At 36.8% G+C, this 24,290-nt stretch overlaps 1 protein-coding gene across 1 annotated transcript; it reads left to right on the top strand.

Moving 5' to 3' along the window:
• The first annotated feature begins 5,968 nt into the window (after positions 1-5,968).
• Positions 5,969-13,022, top strand: LOC131047652 (ATP-citrate synthase alpha chain protein 3). Its single transcript, XM_057981450.1, has 12 exons — positions 5,969-6,326; positions 6,443-6,619; positions 6,718-6,879; positions 7,119-7,199; positions 7,758-7,809; positions 7,943-8,057; positions 8,179-8,260; positions 9,928-10,023; positions 11,477-11,578; positions 11,880-11,996; positions 12,126-12,242; positions 12,612-13,022. Exons 1-12 carry the CDS (start codon positions 6,228-6,230, stop codon positions 12,681-12,683), a joined length of 1,272 nt encoding a protein of 423 aa, XP_057837433.1. The 5' UTR covers positions 5,969-6,227; the 3' UTR covers positions 12,684-13,022.
• The last annotated feature ends 11,268 nt before the right edge of the window (positions 13,023-24,290 follow it).

The raw sequence follows: 24,290 nt of genomic DNA, 5'->3' as shown, positions 1-24,290 counted from the left end.
GTTCAAAGACAATTAAGGATTGAAAGAATTCTTGCCTGTAAAATAGCTCAGCTTCCCTCTTCTTATCTGGGGCTTCCTCTGTGTATTAAGCCTACGGATAATTTCTGAAATAAGTTGGTGGATAGATTTAACTCAAAATTGGCTGGTTGGAAAGGGGCAGTCCTAAGTCAAGCGGGCAAAGTAACTCTGCTCAAAGCCACTCTCCAAAACTTGCCTGTTTATGCTCTTAGTTTGTTCAAAATGCCCAGAAAGTTTGCGGAAGCAATTGAAAGAATCCAAAAAAAGTTTCTTTGGTCGGGGGTGGAAGTCAAAAAAATAATTCCCCTTATTGCCTGGAATAAAATCTATTCTCCTAAGGCCTCAGGGGGGCTGGGCTTAAGGAATATTAGTTCTATGAATAAGGCTTTACTAGCTAAACAAATTTGGAGAATGAAAGGGGAGGAAAGAGAATGAAATTTAATCTGGAAAAATAAATATCTTCATATGCAACCTTCTGAGGAAGAATGTTTAGATGAATCTTTTATTGTTGAAGGTTCTGCAATATGGAATGCAGTCCAATCGGCTAAAAGTTGGGCCGCTGTTGGTCGAATGTGGAATCTGGGGGATGGCAGGAGTATAAGATTTTGGGAAGATAGGTGGATAATGGATAAACCTCTGGAGGAATTTCCAATCCTCAATGACTAGAAAGATTGGTTCAAAAGCAGGTTTGGGGAGTTGGTCAGAGACTACTGGAGAAATGGGAAATGGATTGATTTTAGCTAGTAGTGTCTGGAGCTAAAGTTCCTTCAGATTGCTCTCTCTGCTAAAGTTCCTAGAGACAACAAAGAAGACAAATTGATATGGAGGGAAACCCCAGATAGGAAATATTCTGTGTCCTCAGCTGTGGCTATCCAAAATGAAGTTGTGGAAGAAATTCCTATTTGGGCTAAAGTCTGGAACAAGAAGTTAGTTCCTAAGGTTAATATCTTTTTTTGGATTTTCATCCAAAACAAGGTTTTAACTTTGGACAACCTTCAAAAGAGAGGTTTCGTTTTTCCTAATAGATGTTCTCTTTGTTGCAAGGAAGAAGAGACTGCTTGCCATATTCTTAATCAGTGTACATTTAGTCAGGAAATCTGGAAAATCATCTTAAGCAGGTGGAAATTGAGCTGGGTTTTTCTGAATTCCCTAGGGGAATCTTGGCAGCAATGGCATTGCCCTAATTCTAATCCAAAGATTGTGGAGACTTGGAAACTTACTCTCCCAAATGTCTGGAATATATGGAAAGAGCGCAACAATATGATTTTTAGGGATAAAAGTGCCATTCCTGAAGTGGTGGTGGATAAAATTTATAGGAGCATATTTGAATGTACCTATGGTACTGATAATGGACCAGCTGCTAAAGATGACTTCAATGACAGGTGGAACCTCTCTACTACCATACCTAGTAAGGAGAAGGGAAGAGAAGGTCTAGTTTGGTGCTTTCCTCCTCAAGGATGGATTAAGGCTAACTTTGATGGGGCCTCTAAGGGGAACCCAGGTAAAGCTGGATATGGGGGCATTGTTAGGAATTTTGCTGGAAGTTGCATAGTGGCGGTGGCTGGTCCTTTGGGGAGTCAAACTAGTCATTTTGTCAAAGCCTCAGCTGCACTGAATACCCTAATTATAACTAAGAACCTTAATCATGATAAAGTATGACTTGAGGGAGATTCACTTAATATTATTAAGTGTTTGAAGGGGGAGTCTGAGCCATCATGGTCAATTGAAAACATTATTTTGAAAGCTAGGGAAATCATCGCCAGTTTTAAAGAAATAATTATTCAACATGCCTTTAGAGAGAAAAATATGGTGGCAGACTGTCTGGCGAACCTAGGACTTAATTCTGATTCTCAAATGATGTGGCATGTGGAAGATATTACTATGAATATTAAAAGCTCCTTAGAAAGGACAGATTTACGGGGAGAGAAGGACCGCATAATCATGATAGGGTATATGAATAATTTATGCTTTGATGGAAAGGTAATGATTACCTGGAAAAGCGACAGAATCCCAACCAATTTTAATATTATTTCACACACTTTGTGGGTCATCCTTTTCAAAATTTCAAGTAACTACGGGAAAGAAGTGTTGAGTTTGCATAGAAATAGAGCTGAAAGTCCAAATTCGAAAATGGGAGGAGATTTAAGGAGGGAGGAACCAGACAATACATCAAGATGGAAGGCGATGTCGAAAGTGTGGGCGAAGCTGGAAAAAGGGTCCCTCACAAGCTTTATGGAGAAGCTAGTGGATTACAACAAAGGTAGGGTAAATCTCATTCTTTCCAATTTTTTTGAAAATTGGTGTAATGGGTCCTTTAAAATCTATGGGGTAAAGTTCAAATTGGACGCGGGACTCATAGCTACTGTGACTGGTCAATTTTTTTAGAGACCTTAAAGTTTCCAACAACGCGGTTAATCTTTTCTTAGCGTAAGGAAAAAGAGGGCTAAAATTGGCAAAGCCAAAGGGGGTTACTATGAAGCCTCAAATATCAAGAAAATCTGGGGTTGGGTTTTGAATGCCATAATGGAATATATAACTGTTGAGGGCCACTTTTCCAGGGTGCACACTTATCACTTTGTTCTATTAAACCATTTCAGACATGACAAAAGGGTATCCCTGCCTACTATCTATTCAGGTCCCTTTCAAGGTCCTTCAACAAACACAATAAGAATCCCTCAAATCCGGTTCTCCATTGCGAGATTTTGCTGCTCATTTATGAGCATTGTAAAACCCTCACCATGCTGGAAAAAAAGAGGTTATCCGCTTCTCTAGGGAAAGCCAAGAGAAAACTGGAAGGAGGTGAATCTAGCAAGGAGAAGGAGACCTCTAGCAAAAAAAGTAAGAGTTCCTCTAGGATGGAAACCCATGAAGAAAAGAATGATACAAAGGAAATTGGAAAATACGACAGTGAAATGGATACAAATGATTCTGATGGTGAAGACAGCTAGAAAGATGAGGAGGTGGGTGTAGAGGATGAAGGTGGTGAGATTGAGTCCGATAATGACAGCCCAATCCACAGTGCTAGCCCTGGCAATTACAACAGCAAACCTATGGTGGATGTGGAAGACAAGGATAATGAGGATAAAGATGTGAATTCTGAGAGGGAGGAGAACAAGGAACCTGAGCAGGATTTGACTAAGGACAGTTTAAGTGAGGATAAGGAAATTGTTGGTAAAGGGTTATTCCTGGCTAACCTTAAAATACTCATTGAGGCTAGATTGGATTATGACAGATGGACATATGAACTTTTGAAGAACTTGGAAAAAAATGGGAAACAAACGGATGAGAAAAGGATGTATTATGACAGGGATCAGATAAAATGGAAGCAGGAGATGGAGGAGAAGGTTAAATCGCTGGAAGAAGGGAATGTGGCGATAAAAAATTTGCTTGGCATTATCCCGAATATCCTGTCAGCTGTCACTAAAAACCTTGAGGATATTGCTAAGGTCCTCGATAATTCCATCTCTCCTCAACTGGTGGTGGACCTTGACATGGATGAAGATACTATCGATATTGGCAGTGGGGAAGCTACTCCAAGTGTTGCCGCAAAGAGGACTAGGGCAAGTGTCAAGAAAGTTGCGACTGCTTCTACTAAGGATATCCCTAATCTTAGGGAAAATATCAAAGACCTGCATGGGATTAACAATACCCTGAAAAATATCAATTAGTTTCTTCTCTCGGGTTTGGCTGGTTTTTGTTGGCTTTTTGGGGCTTTAGCCGGTTTTCTATGGTTTTTTGCTGGCTTTTCGTTGGTTTGTTCCTTTTGGTTTCTTAACGCTATATCTTTTAAGTTCCTTTTGTAAAGGGTTTCGAGGTCCCTTCAAAACCTATTTTTACCTTAATAAAAAACATAGTAGGCCGGATCTAGAAATAATATATAAATGAACTTGTAGCTGTAATCTAGAGTTGAAAATGTTAGACATAAGTGGTGGGTGCTCTAATCTTGGGGTTATTCAAACTGATAAAAAAGGGGCAAGAAATATTGTCAAGAGGTCATGTACAAGTCTCCCAAAAAACTAGCCAAAAAGTGTTAGACATGGGTGCTAGGCATCTTAGTCCAAGTGTTTCTACTTGTACAAAATATAGAACCAACTATCACTATTTTCTCTACACTCGTGTAACCTCCTCTATTGTTGGATCTGAACTTGCACACATGAAAATGACAAAAAATGGTTGTGTTGTCTAGGGGCTTGCCTAAGTCAAACTTTGTGTTGGTGTTCCCACTTCGACAACAAATATGATGATGTAAAACAGAGGTTACCCTCAATAGGATAGAGGTTAAATGATAATGGAATGCTGAAATAAAATAACTGTACCTCAAGAATGGAAATGATGGTGATGCAATGCTCTTCAGACAAGTTCTCCAAATGTCAATGCAATAAAATGGTAACAAAACATCATCAACATGAAATCATACTTAAATGTAGAGTGTTGTAGCTTTCTACTCAATGTATTGAATACTCATATGAAATGCCTAAATGCTCTTGAAATCAAATAGAATTGTAACTTAACCTTATGAATGATAACATATGTTCTTTATTTATGGATCACAAAGTTATTTTCAAGTTTAGGTTGATATAAAATAGTCATGTACAAAAATCGAGACTAGATTTCAAACTGTGAAGGTCGACACTAGCAATGAATACAATTTTCAGGAATTTTGGTGGGATACGGTTGCTGGATGCCCTAGTCCCACCAAAATAGGGCCTCCAAAAGGGAAATGTGAGTGTCGATCAAAGTCAAAATATTCCTTTTTGTTTTATGTTAAATTGCTTTCATAGTTTTGGGTCCAGTTCATGCCTATAAACTCACTTTGTATTTATGAACTTAACCTCTAACAAACTCTAGGTCTTGTCGTGTAAACTCTTTTGAAAGTGCATTGCTAAAAAATGATATTCTTTGTCACACTCTTGATATTCTTTTGTCAATCTAGTGGTATTTAAAAATACAACAAGCTTCAAACATATACATGAATTATACAATGATTGCTAGACGATTTGCATGCACTTGAATGAGCACAATCAAATATAATATTCTCCTTGCTTGATTTATGTGTAAATGTGAATGAAAATATTTTAAGATATTTCAATGTCATGTGATGATCAAAATGAGTATAAAGGGATATTTTTTATGTATAAATATAACAAATCTACAAAGATTTGTGTGAAGTCGAGTTCAAACTAAAGCATACGATGGTGTTAGTTGTTTAAATGCTTGATTCAAAATTTTTGTTCAAGAGGACTAAGATTGTGGTTGTGAAGACAACCTTGCTCTTGTGGAAGGGTTGAATAATTGAGTTGAATGAATGCATGATATGGATTAAATTAGATTGAGATAATATTACTTATCAAAATCAAATAAATGGGTAAATTGAACTAGAATGCACATAAACATATGACTAAATGCAAGTAAAACTAAATATATAAACCAATCAATGGGCTTTTGGTTTGTGAAGTTGAAAGGTTCTTAATGAGCCCACTAGATATCAAGTCTTACCTCGTGCGAATTTGACGGAATGGATTCTCCTGAGTCCTTGGCTCTTAGCCAAAGAGGTTCTTGTACTCCCTATTAGATAGCAATAACAAATTTGTGGACCAACCTCCATCAAAAATTATATTAAAACACATCATTTATAACTATATAAATCTATTTAAATATTATCTCAAATTAAACCCCAAAAAATAGAAAGTAAATCTTACATTACATTTCTCACGATTGTAATATAGACCTAAACATGCATATCTGAAATTAAACAGAAATTAAATAGAAAATACATCCTGCATTGCATTTCTCACAATTGCAACATACACCTAAACACGCATTTATCACAATTGCAATATACACCTAAACGTGCATTTATCACAACAACAAAACAAAATATTAAAAAACACAAAGAAAAAACAAAAAACAAAATATTTAAAAGAAACTTATTCTATTTGAAATTTGGGACTGGTAAATAGACTGGTAAATGGTTGCTTTGCACGTGAGTGGGACTAGACCACAACTACGAGAGGACTCCGCACATGGGGTTGACAGAGTTTAAATAAGACTTGAAGATGGCTGTGCTACTACTCTCAACTACCTAATCTTCCCCCCCTTTAAATAAGCGCATGGACTCACCAAATTTGTGATTTACTCTCTAATCTGATTGGGATCTCCGGAGGGAAATTTATACTTCACAGCCCAAACCAGTCGATTAGATTTCAACAATGGCAAGGAAGAAGATTAGAGAGTATGATTCCAAGCGCCTGTTGAAGGAGCATCTGAAGAGGCTCGCCGGAATACAACTTGAAATTAAATCTGCTCAGGTATCTCACCCTATGCTCTCTTCTTATTTTGCTGTATATTGCCCTTGTTTTACTGTTCTGGGTTTATTAAAGTGATGCAACAGGAATTACAATAGAATGCAATTTTGTTTTGACAGGTAACAGAATCAACAGATTTCAATGAGTTAGCTGACAGAGAACCATGGTTGTCCTCAACAAAACTGGTAGTGAAACCAGATATGTTGTTTGGAAAGAGGGGAAAGAGTGGTCTGGTAGCTCTAAATCTAGACTCAGCTCAGGTTGTTTCCTTTGTCAAGGACCGTCTGGGAAAGGAGGTATAGGAATCAGGATTTAGGATCTGCTTTTTGTTTTTTTCCACTTATGATTTGATCATCCTATACATGGATATTCACTTTTATTTCTTTGCATTCAGGTTGAGATGGGTGGTGCAAAGGCACCCATAACAACATTCATTGTGGAGCCATTTGTACCTCACAATGCAGAGTATTATCTTTCAATAATCTCAGACCGCCTTGGCTCAACCATAAGCTTCTCAGAGTGCGGAGGGATTGAAATTGAAGAAAATTGGGGCAAGGTAACTCAACAGAACTACCTTTCCTGGGATTCAATGTAGTGTACTTCTGGCAAAATAAAACTGTTTAGTTTTAACCTCTTCTTGATGAGCAAGAAGTTTGTATAAGGCCGCAGATTCTCTTTTGTATCTAGTAATTATTTTTCAATTATTTCTGGGTTTTACCTTATCAGGGGTAGTTACGAAAAATCATGATTTGTGAGATTTTGCTAAATTTGCATTTCTGATCACAATCTGTGCAGGTAAAGACACTGTTTGTCCCAACGGAAAAGGCTCTGACATCGGAATCATGTGCACCCTTGATTGCAACCCTTCCATTAGAGGTAACTTATCCTTCCGACAAGGACTTTGCAATCTCTATTAACTTGGTGTAAAGTGAAAAGGAGAGAGATGAATGCAAATGTTAAATGAAGTTTACCTGTTAGAGAAACATGGGTACCGTCCTCCAGCAGGGTTGGGTTTCTATCATCTATGTTTCTTTTCTTATGAACATTGTATGGTCAAAATGGAATAATTTGTGTTGCATGTTTCCACTAAAAAATATCTACTATATGTTATGGTGATATGCATGCGTTTGTCTAATTTTAATTCAATTTTAAACATTTGTGATGACTACCATCTAATGACTGCTAGATCATGCACCTGCTCCCTTTGATCACAAAATCTTTAAGTAAATATGTGATTTCCAAGTTTCCTTCTTTATGTTGGGCCTCTAACTTTCAAATGGTTGTTTGTATAAAGGATAATTCCGTCAGCTAAACTCCACACATTTTATTTTACAATTCTAAAATCTAAAAAAATGTATGACATACACTAGAGGATTTAGCAATTTGACACACATTATCAGACGTGCAAGTTCATATTGAGTTTTCCTTGTGCAGATCCGAGGAAAAATTGAGGCTTTTATAAAGGGAGTTTTTGATGTTTTTCTAGGTAAAGATTAACAGTTGTGGCCCTAGCCTACAAAACGATATTTTTTATTTGACACTACCTTTTGATTACTCTATTCAGTCTTTGCAATTTGTCATTTTATTTGGAATTCATTGGAACCATGTTTGAATGATAGATTTGGACTTCACTTTTCTGGAGATGAATCCTTTTACACTGGTTAATGGAGAGGCTTACCCTCTGGACATGCGAGGAGAACTGGACGATACAGCCACCTTTAAGAACTTCAAAAAGTAAGGAGTTATTGATTCAGGGTTCTTCAGTAATGGACCATGGATGTTGAATGTTAGATAGTGTTTTAATTTAGTCTTTTAGATGATTGCAAAGATTTTTAACTGTTTTCTCTTTGACCAGATGGGGAAATATTGAATTTCCAATGCCATTTGGTAGAGTAATGAGCCCCTCGGAGAGTGCCATACATGGCATGGATGAAAAGGTATAGATTCTTTCACGAGATACCAAAACTAACCTAGGAATCTGAAATGTTATTAGTTTCTAATAATTACTAGTCCTGCTTTTTGTACTTTCTATGTGAATGCATCTAAATTTAGTTCACTGCAAGAGAGTGTTTGTACTCTCAGGTTAGATGAGATGTCATAATGAGATTTGATGACTTTTAATTCCCTTTGAGCTAAATTTATTTGTAGGATCTCTCAAAGTGCAGCTACTTGTTCAGAAAATTGTTTTCTAAGTTCCCATTTAAAAAGTACTAAATAAGTTTTCCAAACTTTGTTTGTTCATCTTGATATTTGATTATCACAGAAAATATATGTATAATTGTGCCTAAAATCAGTAACAACAGGCAAGATGGAAGGAAACGTGTTTCAACATCTACTCTTCTCGATATACATACCTTAGCAATTCTGTGTTCCCAAAGTGTTATTGGATGTGTCTGTACTAGTTTTACTATGGTGTTAGTATGGACGTTTAATTTCTAGTTATTCAAACATTCACTTTTTGACTTTCACGCATGTCCCAACACATGGACTGTTTACCCATGTCCCTTTGCCAACCTTTTTTAGTCGGAAATGACTTAAACATGATATGTTCTAGGTTAACCAGCTTATGCTTGTATATTTTAAGACATCTTAAGGAGTGTTACGTGAATTTCTCTTAGCTTGGGGATGTGTTCTCAGAGCGTTTTGAAATGTTAGTGAATTTTGGGGAGCACAATATATCATGCATCATTAGACAATATAATGAAGTCAAGAAATTTGGTGTCTAAATGCTCAATCTCGTTGCTGGAATTTAGCTGGTATGTTGAAATTAAAAGAAAACAAAATACAATGCAATGTCACATTCCATTTGAAAATTGAAATAGTAAAATCAAATTGAAGCAGCAACTTTGAAGATTAGAATACTTCAGATTTGATTTGCAGAATTTTCTTGTATAAGCAAGATCCAATATGATGGAAATGAGCCCATCTGTAATCTGAAGGAAATCATAGGTTTTTTTTGTCGTTTTCTATTCTTTATAATTTGTAGATTTAACACTCATGGGTTTGGTATATCAATATTTATTATCAAATCAGACTTGTTGCGGGAATAGTGAAGGACTGTTGATTGTTTATCTAAATCCACAATGATGTAGGACAATTTTATTGATCTATTGCAATATCATAATGGCATAGTTGGTAAGATTGATCCCTATGCATCCTTACACACTGATCTATTTCAATTTCTTTGACCCTTTTAAATATATTTTGGCAGTATTGTTAGGAGCTTTTCATCATCTAACACAAAATCTGATACTAAGCTAGTGTATCACTGTTGGCATTTGCTTTTTGAACGCTAAACTAGAAAAAAGCTTTGAAACCCCCAAAAGTTCCTTTACAGCACTTTTCCCTGAACAAATACCCATAACATAAAGGAACCATTTTTTAGTTTCAGAAATTTCACAAGCCATTGCACGCTGCCCCTTAAAGTTGATTTTGGGCTTTCTTTTAAGTGTGTTTTTTTTTTTGATAGGGGGAATAGAATTAATGTTATGTGCGTATGCACACTTTATTGCTTCTCAGTAGTTTTCCAATATGTTGATGGTAAACTTGGGATTTGAAAAAGGAGATGTGTGCCCCACTTACACGTATGCATTAATGTTTCCAGACAAGTTCGTCTTTGAAGTTTACTATCCTAAATCCAAAGGGACGCATCTGGACAATGGTTGCTGGAGGTGGTGCAAGTGTGATATATGCTGACACGGTGAGTACAAAATGCAATTTTCTCAAGAGTTGTTTTTTCTGTTTGTATAATTTCTTTTTTTAAAACAGACAAAAAGATTATATCAAGTAGTTAATCAAAATTATAAAGTGGTGTATCAGATATCCAACTAGCAGCAACATATGAGTATCTAGCCACAAAAAACCACGTGATGTCCCATAACAGGACAATTAATATGCCATCAGTTTACAGGGCAGCTCTCAAAGCTTCAACAATGAAAACAGTACTACTACTGAAGGAAACTATCATTATCAGCCTGCCAGAAGCATAAACTGTTTTAATGGTTAAGTACCATATATTCAGGTCCAACTATCTGACAGAAAGCCACTATCGCACCAACAAAATAAAACATATTCCAGTTAGTCAATTGCCTAGGGACTAGATTACATAGACATCAATATCAGAAATTCGCATGCCTTGGTGGGATTGTGGGGGCAACTCAAGGAGATTTCCCATTTCTCATTTCCATGACAGAATGACATCTTGCATCTTAGGGGATCTGGGACTCTTTCCACTGACCAGCTTCTCCATCAATGGGTTAACATCTGCTGTTTGAAATTGAAGATGATTTTCCTTAAGGACAATACCCCTGTTGAGAGTGCCATGCATGCACTTGAACAGAAGTGAAACAGAAACATGAAGGCCCCCCTTAAAGCAAAATATGAACATACTTTACAAAATTCTGAATGGTATCTAGGTCCTTTTCATGCTGCCTGCCAAACCTTTGCATTATGTTTCTGTTGTACTAAGAGACTGTTAATCTGGTCCTGTTAGGATTTGGTCAGCTTCTCTAAAATAGCAATATCTCTCTGCATTTTCCTAAAAACCCCACAAAGAGGAGAATTACTATGGTAAAGAATGCTTGAGTCAGAGTAGTGTTGGAATGGGTGATCTCTTGGGAAGTTCCAGTGCATCACACTTGTGAGCATCACCTAGATGCAATGAGTGCTAAGTGGACAATTTGTGGTCATCAGATATTGGTTCTTGTGAACCACTAATGAAATATGGGTTGATGAGAATTAAATCAAAAGTACACAGTTGAATCCTGATAAATCATGACATAATTTGACACACTGTGAAAACACCACATATTTTAATAAGGAGAATCCCTATTCATCATGGGCTGAGCAGGTTTGCTGGAAGGCACCTCTGAAGCACTTGGCACATCCTGCACCAGTAAAAGTATACTAAAAACTGTTTTGAGGCTTTAATGGAGTCACATCGCTAGTAATGGGTTTCACATCTTCGACAATTTTGTCTTTCACCTTTCAGATGGAAGTATCCAACTGGTGTCCCTATAAGTCATTTAGCAAACCCATTATTGGGGTTTCTTGTTTTTATATTAAAACATTTTTTTAGTTACGTATTTTTGTATTTTTTCTAATATAGTATCAATTACCTTGTGTATTATTTAGCTTCTTTTGATTCCGTGCAGGTTGGAGATCTGGGATTCGCCAATGAACTCGGAAACTATGCAGAATACAGTGGAGCTCCAAATGAAGATGAGGTCTTGCAGTATGCAAGAGTTTTGATAGATGTAAGCATGCTGAAATATATTTCAACTAATTCAGCTTTTCAATTTTTATAACTCCAATTTCCTTGCATTGCTTGATGCATATAACCAGTCTAAAATCTATTTTCTCCCTTTTTGGCTCTTAAAATGTTGCAATTATTCTTTGTTTCCAGCTTAATCTAGTTTCCTGAAAGAAAGTGTAAAGACATTTTTGTATATCCCTCTTATTTTTCTACATATTAAAATAAAGATTAAATGTTTTTTGGGATCTTAAAATGATGGATAAAATTTTAGTTTTGATGTTGTTGCATATTGTACTTTGTAGTGTGCTACTGCAGCTCCTGATGGCCGCAAAAGGGCACTAGTTATAGGTGGAGGCATAGCTAACTTTACTGATGTTGCGTCCACCTTTAATGGTATCATTCGAGCCTTGCGTGAAAAGGTTTGTATGATATCTAACCTTCATATCTGCTCCTTAAATTTGACTTCAAAATTGTGCGAATCTTCTTTTGTGATGACTCTACAAATATGTAGGCATATGACAATTGTATATTTTGGTGCTTTTTATCAGGAATCCAAACTCAAAGCAGCAAGGATGCAAGTATATGTAAGACGAGGTGGTCCTAATTACCAGAATGGTCTTGCAAAGATGCGCGTACTTGGAAATGAGATTGGAGTTCCTTTTGAGGTATGCCAATGTGTCTTTTGCCCCTTAGATATTGCCATTGGTTTATTGAAACATAGGTACGCATGCATATCTGATGTTTGATTTTGAACAATTGTAAGAAAAAATTAAATGCAGTTTATGCTGCTTAATCCCTGTTTCTTTTTATTATAAATTCTAATTGGTATATAAAAATAATGAAGTGATGTACTGAATTCAATATTGTTCTCTTTTTCTTTTTTGCATGCACAGACTTGGTTTTATTTGCACCATTTTCCAAAATGGATAATCTGTACTTAAGTTTGGTCATTGGTTTCTTATATACTTGATGCTTCCTTTTCTAGTCAGATCTGTTTTTGTATGCAATCATACTGATGGGCATTCGCTGCACAGGTTTATGGACCAGAGGCTAGCATGACGGGCATTTGCAAGCAGGCTATAGATTATATCACAGCTAGCGCATAGATTCAAACTGTTTCTACATTGCTAGTTTTGTTCGAGTTAGATTGTGATTCAAGAAAGGCTAGACTACATGCTCCGAGCATCTGCCTAATTATTTTTAAGTTTTTTTAATAGCTTGTTTATGTTGTTCAGAGGTTCCTTGCTATCTAAACAAAGAGGCAAGATTGCATGTTAATTTCTTAATAATGTGACACTGAGCACGATCAAGTTTGTATTAAATATCAATGGATAATTTGTAGTCATTAGAAATGAAATCGGAATAGATGTTCTGTTTGGAAATTAGCAAAAAGAATTTGAGCATGATCAAGTTTTTATTGAATATCAATGGATAGTTTGCAGTCATTAGAATTGAAATCAGAATAGCTGCTCTGTTTAATCAGCCAAAAGAGTTTAACTTCTGAGGATTACAGAATGAATTTTTCCTAACTTATTTTGAAATATTTGAAGCTGTCTTGGGTTTGTTTTGTTGGTTTTATTGATATGTCCAGCACTGGCATGATGGTCTTAGCTCATGATCTGTCTTTATAAATTATTCATGATATGATTATGTCGGGTGATTTAGAATTTGCACCCCATCTTGGTGGACTACATGAAGGATGTATTCCTGATGTTGAGCTTTGGCAATTGTTATGAGTATCTAATCCAGGCCAAACCTAATTTACAGTCCGCTATGGTTATGATCTCGAAAAGATGAGACTAAGGTTTAGGGAAAAGACATGATATTCTAATTGAATAAACCAATAAAGGGGATAAAAGTGCACGTTGAGAATTCTAGCGTAGAGATCAAAAAAAAATTAATGCATTTTCATTTTGTCATCATCTCTTCGAACCGGCATAGATATCTTAAATAGTCCTCATCCTCATATAACAAAGTTGATGTATGTGAGATATATAAACTAGTATAGATCTCATCCTAATAAAGCTAATGTATGTAAGACATATAAACTAGCATAGATATTTATGGATCGGCAGAAAGCTTGATCACAATGGTTCAAACAGGGGTTTGAACCTTGGTGATTACAACACCACCACTTAACCAACATATTATGGAAAGAACCCATTACTTCATTATATTTAAATTATAAATAAAAAGTTATTTGCATGTTTTTCCTTCAAACCAAGTACTATTTCCTATTGACTTGCGTCAATGGGATTTTGTCAAATTTTAGAATTTGATGTAGTTTCTCATATTGTTGTATTGTGAAATTCTTTCCATCTCTAATTAATTATAGTCAAGAATTCAAGTACAATTGTTTCCAAAGATATGTGAAGCTACCCTAGAGGATCAGCCACTTTCTTATCAACAATTTTTAGATGGGATTTGGCCAACGAACAAGATTTAGTCTCACGATTGAAATCTCCTACACTTTTGGCTTTACAGGACCAAGGTGGGTGTACCTCAACAATATCCAAACAAACTACTTCAACGCATACATGGACATTGTTGCTATAGCAGATTTCCCAATGAAAATAGACCAAGGAAAGCTTATGAACTCTAGATTTGGCTGCAATCCTGATTTTTTAAATTCGTACTCAGCTATTGGGATTGTTTTCTATGCTAACTCTACTCCTACAAACAAAAAACAAATATCATTTTGAAAATAGATGACCTTGAAACATTTGAAAAGGAAGGCCAGTGCCTATCTTGTTGAAACAGAGTCTACTTCAAAATATACCATGAAAATCATAATATATCTTCTTATGGCAGTCCTTTGCTTAACACTCTATGCATTACATATCATGTTAACATAAAATCAACTCAAACCATTCTTAAAATCACACTCACATGCATATATGTTGCAATGATCTTGAAACAGAATTTGACTCCATTAAAATAGACCCATTACCAAGAGCATTCATTACCCATTAGAGAAGACAAATCAATGTGTCTTTAACACAACAACCCATTGAACACAAATACAGAAAGTGGAGACAACTTGAAGATGATTTCATTCATTAATCTTCAAAATTTGATACATTGATGATACACAGTATACTTGCAGACCCAAAAAACTATTATATTGCACTTAGACATTGAATACAATGTCTCTCCAAAATTCCATAATCCTTTCCTATCAACCTTGATTTCCCTTTTATAGCACAAGGGAGCAAAACAAGCTTCAAGTCGAATAGGACACATGTAAAAAAATGGTTGCTTATACAATAGAATATGCCTTAAGGCATGAATTTCATGTACAATACAAAATCCTTCTAGAAGGCATGAGAGAAGGCGACTGGAATAACAACTTCTAGGGATTGGAGCTGCAGGCCTGAGAGGAGTGGAACTGATGTGTCTTTAATTTGCAGCTCCCGTCCTTGTCAAAATTCAAAAATCTAGCGCTGAAGACAATGTGGACCTGGGCTAGTATGTGCTCAATGTGTGACCAAAATGCACCTGCAAAAAAGAGACTTGCAAAAAGAATAAGGCAAACAAAAGTGGCAGAGACAACAACTATTCTTCGTCTAGCTAATCTTCTTCAAGTGTGCAATACTGATTGTGCCAGTTATCTATCTGCTCTGTAGTGGGCCAGGTGAAAGCTTTTAAATCTTGCAACTTATTCATAGCCTCTTTGGTCTTATTCTCAGGCATAGATGCAACCCCAACTATAAACTTGAGGTAAAAAGGATCAATCTCAAGAATTCTATCAATGATCAAATAATATGTATCCTTTTGGGTGGGGTCACCCCACACTAATCAGTCTAAAACTGCATTAACTGCCTCTTCAAAATCAAATTTCCACCTATTCAAGTCTTTGACCTGGCTATCCACAGTCAAAATATTAGGGATGTCCCACTTTTGGAGACCCCTAAATAATGCCATCCTCTCCCTCGATGATTTTTTTTCTCTTTGGTTCATCAACAAAATCAATATCTTTGAAGATTTCTTGAGGAGGAGAAGGTGGAGGAACTTTTGCATCCTCTTCATCATCATCCACAATCTTAATGAAATCAAACAAGACTAGCTTACCCTTTTCAATTTTTCTTATGGCCTCTGAAGATGGTTGACTCTCCTATGGAATTGGCTGAGAGGGGACAACTTGGGAAGATTCTCTTGTCAAAATTGCCTTCCCCTTCTTATCTCCCGGGGTAACCCTTGGAGGCTCATGGATAGGCCTTTCCTCTTTAGCTCTACCTGGGGGCTTCTCTGCCTATGCCTCATTCACAATGGCTTCAAAACTCCTCAATTTACACAACATCCTTGCAAAATTATTTTGGATGTTGGAGCAAAATCCATGAAACTTAGGGTCCCTCTGCTTTCATTCCTTTTCCATCCTCTTGAGTATATCCCACTTTTTCCTCCTTTGGATGGTATCACTGGGACGACAATTTCTTATTAAATCCTCATACTCATCAAACTCATGATAGATGCCTTTCACCTTCATCTTGTGTGTCCTAAGCTCATTTATGTATCCCTTTGGGTCATACTTTCAAGCCTTTCCACTTTTGAGATGATATGTGTCTCTCAAGAAGTCTTGTACCTTTTCAAGTGTCTCACTCCCCACAATAAAATCATCATATACAATAAACCTAGGGAGGTGTGTCCCCTTTTTCTCTGTTTGAATCCATTTTATTTGCCACATGAATTCAATGAATGCTAGCCTTGGAGAAACAGTAAGGGGTAATATGTGAGATGGATGAGGACATCCAAACACCCTAATGATTGAGCAATCAGAATATAGGAAAAAATCTCCAAAATTGTGGACAAATGCACCCTCTGGAAATTGTACATTTTTTGGCTTGACATCCCTAATTCCTAATACCTTTACAATATCCTTAGGGAGCCTTGCAATTTGGAACCCACAACATCCTAGAATCTTCATTACAAAATGATCAAATAATGCAGAGTAATTGGATCACCTAGACCCCTTATCCCAAACTTGGGTTGACCTTTGAATTGGCCATTTGCCACTTGAATCAAGATCAAACATATTTATCTTCAATGATGCATCCCAATTAGTCATGTTTTGAAAAAGATTAGATGACATAATAGTGAATAATATCTGAAATCTAATGGGGTCTTTTCATCCTTTGCGCTTATTAACCCCTCATGTGGCTTATCTTGTATGTATGTTGAGAAATAATCATACAATTCATTGGATTGAGGATGCAAAATTCTCATGGACATCATCATAAAACCCACAAGCATCTTAGACCTTCCACAATCTATCCCTAGAACCAGGCAGAGATAATAGTATGTTTTCACAAAGCAATTTTCAAATGTCACCGGGTCAAAGGGCTCCTTTTCAATGTTCAAAATATAATTCTTGCCCATTTGATACATCGTCTTCCTGTAATGGGGGAGCTCTTCATCTCTCAACAAGTTTTCTTGATACCATATTCAATCTCCAACCTCTTCAAATCAATTAACTTAAGTGTACTTCTATTGAAACCAAAACAAGAAATGCTGGCATCTCTGGCCATATCAACTAAAATATGATCAGTTGTTGTTCTCATTGTCATGCTCTCAGGATGATACTGCTTTCCCAATTGTGTGATGAGAAGTGGTTCCACAAAAACGTTGGGGACTACAAGCTTTGCCAAGTCTAAATTCCAGCAATTTGAAACAGGGGTTGGCTTATCCTCGTTACCATAGAAGTAGTAGAAGATTTCTCACCCCCTCTTAGTGGTGATGACATCTCTACATTTTGAGCTTTTGTTTGAAAATACATTTTTCAGAGTCTCCTGTATTGTTGACCCTGTGAAGAGTTTTAACAGATCTTGATGTAAGCCCCTCACTTCCCTTTTCTTCTTTTTCTCCATCACTTCCAGTCTTTTTTCAACCTCCTCAGTTAATTCTTCAACATTTTTGGCCAGTTTTGATGTAGTGGGGCCTTGTGCGAGAGGTACATCCTAAGTGGGTGGAGGGTTCTCTACAACAGGCGAAGCTTGCTCTAAGGATGAAGAGGTGGTTTTCATGGTGGAAGCACTTCTCCATTTTGGCTTTGGAGTTTCAGTTTGAGCGGGTGGATTTGGCTCAATAGTTGGAGGGGTTTGCTCAATGACTGGTTCGTTGGTAATCAAGTGTAATGTCCCCATTTTCGGGTTCTCTAATAGTGTAGTTGTCGTTGACTTTTTGGGTTTGTGCCAGCTTGTTCAAGGAGGTAATTTGATGTTACCAAAGAGCTTAGATGGTTTCGAGGAGTCATATGACGCTTTCAGATGTTATTTCCAGCTTCCGGTTTGGGCTCCAAGATTCTTGGAGGGAGCGTCTATTTATAGTAAGTCACCCAATTGGCTTCATTTTTCATTAATATTTATCGGGGTCACTCCAATGTGATCAGATTTCAATTCCGATGCTTTTCAACAATTTTTCGTCAAATTGGTGCATTAATACCTTATTTTTAAAGTCTATTACTAAGGTCAAAAAAATTAATTAAAATATTTAAAATGCACCTAAGTGTGATAGCTAGCCGGAATCGGGGGAAGGAGTTTTAAATCTTGGAAGCATAAAGTAGGGACCTTGCATCTCAAATTTTCATTATTTTAATGAAGAGATCATTTTTAGAGCTTAAAAGGAGTTTAATTTATAAAGTGACTTTATAAAGGGGTTCTTGGGAGACATAAGTTAATGTTTCTTTATATTTATTAAAGAGACACTTAAGTAGGTGACTAAAAAGCGGAAATAAAATAAAGGAAAAGTTATTTTTCCCACATTAGCAAGGCAGACGGGCAACTTCCAAGATGAAGTTATAAAAAGAATTGAAGAGCTCATTCTTGAGTATGCTTGGTTGATTTATATTTCCATTCTATTGGATTTTCACTGAAGAATCCGATTATAGGGTTTGGAGGACGAAATCCCTCTTGGTTGACAATATTTACACTGTTGAAAGATACAGCTGGGAGATTTGTATGGTGAAAGAATAAGGGGTTTATCTCCGAGGTTTGTGGGGACGTTCATCCTCATGAATAACTGTTGGCAATTGACACTCAATTGGTTGGTTTCAATAGGTTGCCATTGATGGAAACATGAAACTTGTTCTGACTTCATATTTTGGGTTAGTTGTGTACCGACAGGCACTTCACAGACACTTCACCGACACCGGCATCGACAGGTTGGATAGATTTCTTTGGTTACTGGCAATACAAGCCAACATGGTTTAGAATCAAGTTATTGGTATTGGAGGCCGACATCATTTGGAGATCCAACATCTACAATTGTTTTTGATATTCATGTATTTATGTTATCTAGCGGACATGTATATTCATATTGTAATTATCTTTGTAAGACGACATAAGACATGATGATTTGTAAAGGGTATATAGGTCAGTTGATTAGATCATTTTGATATATGTATATGGAAGGAGATAAAAAAGGAGATGCAAAATATATGAGAGAGATCATATATGTGAGGATATTTATGTAAGGGTTATTCCAATAAAGGGTTTAGGGTTTCAGACCGGAACAAACAGAGCTTAATCGAAATTCTATTTAGGCATAGAAGATGCTATCATTACAGTTCAATCATTTCTCTGGATTGTAGTTTGGATTTGTATGTAGTCAGTGAGGCTCCTTTGGTGATTGAGCAATGTGCTCTAGGTTGTAAGCCTTCCTGCAAGTGCATGCCCCTATATTTTGTAATATCTCTTCATATGGCCAGTGGATTGATATTGTGGGTCACAAATCCCACCGTGGTTTTTTCTCTTTGAGGTTTTCCACATATAATTTTGTGTGTTATGGTATTCATTTATGTGATTGGCTTATTGGCTGCTTTACTTCTTTCAATTCTATATGTATCGGTATACTAGTTGGTGTATGCATGTTTTAATAAGGTTAAAATTGAGCTTTCCGGTAGAACATTGATTCACCCCCCCTCTCAGTGTTCTTGGATTCCAACAATTGGTGTCAAAGCCTTGTGCCTTAGAGGAAGTTTAACAGCTTGAGGAAGATCCTGAATCCAGAATCCATGGATATGAGTTTGGAGAAGCAAGTTGAGGTGGCACTTGAAGATTATGATGCTAAAAGGATGAATAACTTAAATCTACAAGATGAATTGAAATCTTCTCAAGATTTCATTCTTGTCCTACAGGAGAGGCTGTCATTTGTTCATGCTAGGAGGAAGGAACTTTTGCAGAATAAGGATAATGATGAGAAAGATGCACTTAATGAGAGATGTTTGAAGTTGAGTAAGGAAAACATGGTTATGAGTAATTAAATGCAAGTTATAACTATGAGGATGTCTAAGGAGATTGAGGACCGAAAGAAAAAGGAAGAAAATCTTGCTGTATGTCCGAAGAAAAAAATTGAAGAATGTGGAAGGTTGGTTCATGGGAATGATATGCTAAGAATTGATTTAGTACAATCCCAGAGTAATGAACAAGAGCTTGAGAGACAAATGATAATTCTGAGAGATGATCTGACTATTGCGAGTATAAAGAAAAATTCAAGATTAGTTCAACACAACTTGATGAGTTATTGAAGAGACAAAGGCAAAATGGAGACTCCAGTGGACTTGGATTTGAAAAAGGACAGAGTTCCGGTACTACAAATGAAGATCAAAATCATAAGGCACCGATAAGGCAGTCTAATGCTTATAACTTTAATGATAGATGCTTTGTTTGTAATAAATTTGGTCACATGGCTAGGCAATGTAGAAATAGAGCAAATCAGAACCCTGATTCTGCTCCCGGTCAATGTTCTAAATGTAATAAGTATGGTCATAAGACAAAAGATTGTAGAATGAATGTTAAATGTTATGCATGTGGAAAATTTGGACATATGGCTAATCAGTGTAGGTTAAGCAATTTCACTGGTTTTAGCAAAGCAATTCAAAAGAACAATGTTACATGTTATGCATGTAATGAGGTTGGACATATTGCTAAGTTTTGTAGAAGCAAAAATCCACCGGTTGGTAATGGAAGATCAAATGAGAAAGGAAAAGAGAAGGTTAATGAAATCTGACAAGATCATACATAGAGATGGGTCAGGAAGTCGCAAGAACAATCAGTAGATGGAAATGCACCGATTACTCAACCGATAGAGGAGGTTGCTCCTGCATCGACAGGAAGCTCATCCGGTAACTAAGGCAAATGCCTTAGGGGTAGACAAAATTCATGAAGATGCTGCATATGCCCCAAGAAGAGGTTGTGGAAGATGTTCCAGACATTGGAGATGCTTAACCGACATGGAGATGTTTTATCGAGATCTGATATCTTCCACCGGAAGTCATTAATATCAATGACAGATTAGGGTTTCTTAAAGGATAAAAGGTCGAATTCACTTCATTTATGATCACTTTGCATTTAGAGCGATTCAGAGGGATTTAGAGGAAGTCTAAGGAGAATCAATGCGATCGATATCATCTTGAGTGATTTCACCAGCGATTGGAAGAGGTCTTTAGGGTCTTTCACCATCAACGATTCAGAGGTATTTATCTTCAATCATGGAAGCGGGATCATCATTTGTACCTATATTTGTTGCAAATCCGACTATTGTTGAGGTCAAGGACCGTCCCAGGCTGATTTTCAAGTGATATCCACATGTTGCTACCTTGGACGATTCGGTTGGTGCTTTTTCTCATGTCCCAGAAGGAGTCATGTATGTTGAAGATGTAAGAGCCTACATTCACTATCATATTGAGGATTTAGGAACAACTGATATTAAGAGCATGTACATGAATGAGCTAATGGGAGATTTTGGAAAGATTAAGCCTGAATACCAGCATATTGTGGATTTAGGGTTTACCGACATTCTGAATATTCTAGAATTTGAAGATTAGATTGTTAGGTATGCTTTGATCAGAGTGCATGGAGAGTTTATCTGGTTGGATAGAATATATAAAACAAAAGAGGCCATTAGGGCAATCACCGGTTTACCACAGGTTGTATAATGTCCAAAGAAGAAAGTTTCAAATGATCAGGTGAATAAGATTACCGACGCAACATCAGACAAGCGGTCAATGAGGATCAGTACTATCACTGACACAAACATCAGATTCAGAAGCATGGTCATCGGTTACAAGATAACACAATCAAACCAACTGAATTCTGTTTCTAGCTCCTGCATTTATGCAACTCATAAAATGATGAGGGAGAATGAGAAGTTAGATCTATGTGGTTGGATGTTGGATGAACTGTTGATTAACCTAGGAAAGATTAAAGGAGAAAAATGAGGAACTTTTCGGTATGGTAATTTAATTGTCTGTTTAATGCTATTTTTCATCAATGAGACTCTTGATTTTGGGAAAAGAAAATGGGCATTCGATATCTCGGTAGTGAGGCAATTAAAACAGTCTATTGCTACATTGGGTAGTCAGAGAGATGACAAAGTGTGGGGTTACTTTAAAGCATTTCAAAAGGCTATGAATTCTAGGATGAGGGTTCCAAAATACATTGTTGAGAAGTACTCAACTGACATATGCTTCATGGTCAAGAAAGATGAAACTTTGATGGAAGCTATAAGGCCCCGGAAGATTTGGATTGAGGAAATGGGTTATGAAGTTGATGCTCAGATCCTTGATGCTCATGCACAAATGCTAATTGAGGCACCCGTTGATGAAACTGTAAAAACCTTTGGTACTACTAAGTAGAATAAGCAATAGGTTGAAACTGAGTTCAATCGGAAGAAGAGAGAGAAGCAGGAAGGAAAGGCAAGTAAGTTTGTTGAAAAGGTTTCACAGGACATTAAAGCATTGATTGATGCTGTCCCAGAGAAAGGCAGGATGAGGAAAGAACCAAAAATATTCATTGAGCCTATTGCAACAGAGTCTGTATTTGATGATGACACACCCCTGGCATTCAAAAGGGTAATTAGGAAGAAAACTGAAGAAACCAAGGTAGAGGCTAAGAAGCAACCGGTTAGGAAAGTTACTATCAGGGTAGCGACATAGAAAAGAACGCCAAAGGAAACACCTTCAACCCCATCCGGTACTAGAAGGAGAAAGAAGAAGGATGACATTGATCTGGCAATTGAATCTGGTAATGTAACTAGCATTCCGCCAAAGACTTGTGTAGAGTTAGTTGATGAAATTACTAAAGATGGTATGTTAGAGAATGTATAATTTTATTATGAACATTTAGATAGTGACGAGCAAAGAGAAGTAGATGAATCGGTTTTGTTGTATTTAGATATATATAAGAAAGCCTTGTTAGAAATTGAAGACCAAATACCGGAACAATTGTATGACATGTTAGATGCTAGAAGACTATCAACAATGCAAGAGGACATGCATATAAAGATTCAAGAATTGTTATCTATTTGTGTTTCTATTGCTCCAGAGGAAATGGACAAGACACTTGAGGTTGCAGATAGGAAAATATTTAACAAGCATCATAGAATAATAAGTCTTATGCTAGGTAGGGTCAATGAGATAATCAAGGAGACACACAAGGCATGGGTTAAGTTATTTGAAGAGAACTGTGGTTTTTATACTTGACCAGAATCTAAGACAGATACTGCAGACATCCTGGTTGAAGGGAAAGGAAAAGGTATTATGGGTACTCCACCTTCAATTTTGAAAAACATTAAGATAGTGGATATTGAGCTCCCAGTAGATACAAATATATAGGAAAATGTTGAGATACCGGTAGATACAAAGAGTGTAAAGGTTGATAATGCACAAGTTACTAATGTTGAGGACAATAGTCCTCCGGATTAGATTGTACAGGATGAGGTTATAGTTCATAGGAAGGAACCGACAGTTATTGAGACTACACCAAGTGGCGAAGCCACTGGTGCAAGTGAGGAAGCTATAAAGGTTAAAACATCAGAGGATAAGAAAGGGGAATCCGACAGGGAACCGATAGTGAGTCCATCATTGTTGTCAATTGACACCTCGCAGGTTGAAAAGAAAAGCATAACCGAGATGAGTTCTACTAAACTCATGATGATGGCTACATAGAAAATGATGAAGGAAGGATCTATGGATAAAGATGTTATTGATTAGTCTATCATTGTTTTGCATAGACTTGTTCTAGAGTTCAAGTTTGACAATGAAGCGAGCCCATCCGACAAGCTTTAGACTATCACAGAGCACATTTCAAAGGATTTTCAGTCTTTGCAGAAGATATCAAACCGACAAGCACTGGAGAGATTTGTATAGGCTAAGAGAGCTACATTTGATCAAATGTTTGAGTCTGAAAGGAAGGAAATCGATGATAAGTTGAAATTGATAGATAATTCTTTAAGACATTGATGTCAAAGGGGGAGACTATTGATGTGAAAAATAAAAAAAGGGAGTTGTATACATTAGGGGGAGTATAGGTGAAAATATTCAGGAGATATGGAGTATTTTGTTCAGAGGGATATTCAGCTCAGGGGGAGCAGGCTCAGGATGAAACTGACAGTTGGAAACCATGATCATTTTTCACATGAGTGTTGCCATCAATGCCAAAGGGGGAGATTGTTGGCAATTGACACTCAATTTGTTGGTTTCAATATTTTTTCATTGATGGCAACATGGAAACTTGTTCCGGATTCATATTTTGGGGTAGTTGTGTACCGATTGGCACTTCACAAACACTTCATCGACACCGCCAGGTTGAATAGATTTATTTGGTTACCGACAATGTAGGCTGACATGGTTTAGAATCAAATTATTGGTATTGGAGGCCGACATCATTTGGAGATCCGACATCGACAATTGTTTTTGATATTCATGTATATATGTTATC

Source organism: Cryptomeria japonica, chromosome 4, assembly GCF_030272615.1.
Source record: "Cryptomeria japonica chromosome 4, Sugi_1.0, whole genome shotgun sequence".
NCBI classification, from domain to species: domain Eukaryota; kingdom Viridiplantae; phylum Streptophyta; class Pinopsida; order Cupressales; family Cupressaceae; genus Cryptomeria; species Cryptomeria japonica.
The sequence above is the reverse complement of the archived record's forward strand: the minus strand, read 5'-3'. Positions and strand labels throughout refer to the sequence as shown.

Bases quoted from the DNA above. Each gene is read 5' to 3' on its own strand.
- LOC131047652 (XM_057981450.1), top strand. From the start codon at position 6,228: ATGGCAAGGAAGAAGATTAGAGAGTATGATTCCAAGCGCCTGTTGAAG. The intron at 6,620-6,717 runs GTATAGGAATCA...CTTTGCATTCAG, and splicing joins AGGACCGTCTGGGAAAGGAG to GTTGAGATGGGTGGTGCAAA. The intron at 7,200-7,757 runs GTAACTTATCCT...TTCCTTGTGCAG, and splicing joins TTGCAACCCTTCCATTAGAG to ATCCGAGGAAAAATTGAGGC.